Consider the following 700-nt stretch of genomic DNA (forward strand, 5'->3'; position numbering starts at 1 on the left):
GGGGTGTTTCTGTAGCACCGAGTCCCAGCGTGTCACCTGCCTGAAGCCAACGATTGCTGGGGGGAAGAAGCGCCAGTGGTCTCAGGACCTGAGGGAGCCGTGCCCCGGGAGATGTGCTCAATGACCAGCAGAGGCCTCAGGGAGGTCTCTTGAGAACCCCCAGGACTCAGTTTGGGTGCTGGTCGGGAGGGAGGATGAAGGAAACCTGCCGGATCTGCGCCCGGGAGCTGTGCGGCAACCAGCGGCGATGGATCTTCCACACGGCGGCCAAGCTGAACCTCCAGGTGCTGCTGTCCCACGTCCTGGGCAGGGGGCTGTGCCGGGATGGCAAATCCGAGTTCGCTTGCAGCAAGTGTGCCTTCATGCTGGACCGTATCTACAGGTTCGACACCGTTATCGCGCGCATCGAAGCCCTCTCCATCGAGCGCCTTCAGAAACTGCTGCTGGAGAAGGACCGCCTCAAGTTCTGCATCGCGAGCATGTACCGCAGGAACAACGAAGACTCTAGCGCAGATGACAAAGCTGGGGATGGGACTGTGGACCTCTCCAACCTGCCTGATGTACGGTACGCTGCCCTCCTTCAGGAGGACTTTGCTTATTCTGGGTACGAATATTGGACAGATCAAGAAGAGCACAGCTTGGAGCCACACAGCTGCCATGCTTCAGAGGCAGCGAGTAACCGACCACGGCGCTGCCGTGG

The 700-nt window shown here is 60.1% G+C and overlaps 1 protein-coding gene across 1 annotated transcript in view; it reads left to right on the forward strand.

Moving 5' to 3' along the window:
- Window positions 1-194: 194 nt before the first annotated feature.
- LOC104526943 (myomegalin) overlaps window positions 195-700 on the forward strand; it is a gene marked incomplete at its 3' end in the record, with an annotated part of 20,252 nt that continues 19,746 nt past the window's right edge. The window contains 1 exon segment of the mRNA XM_010170534.2: window positions 195-700. This exon segment is cut by the window's right edge and continues 1 nt beyond it. Within this exon segment, the coding sequence (XP_010168836.2) occupies window positions 195-700 (506 nt within the window).

This window comes from Antrostomus carolinensis, unplaced genomic scaffold (genome assembly GCF_000700745.2).
Source record: "Antrostomus carolinensis isolate BGI_N321 unplaced genomic scaffold, ASM70074v2 scaffold40416, whole genome shotgun sequence".
Classification (NCBI taxonomy): Eukaryota; Metazoa; Chordata; class Aves; order Caprimulgiformes; family Caprimulgidae; genus Antrostomus; species Antrostomus carolinensis.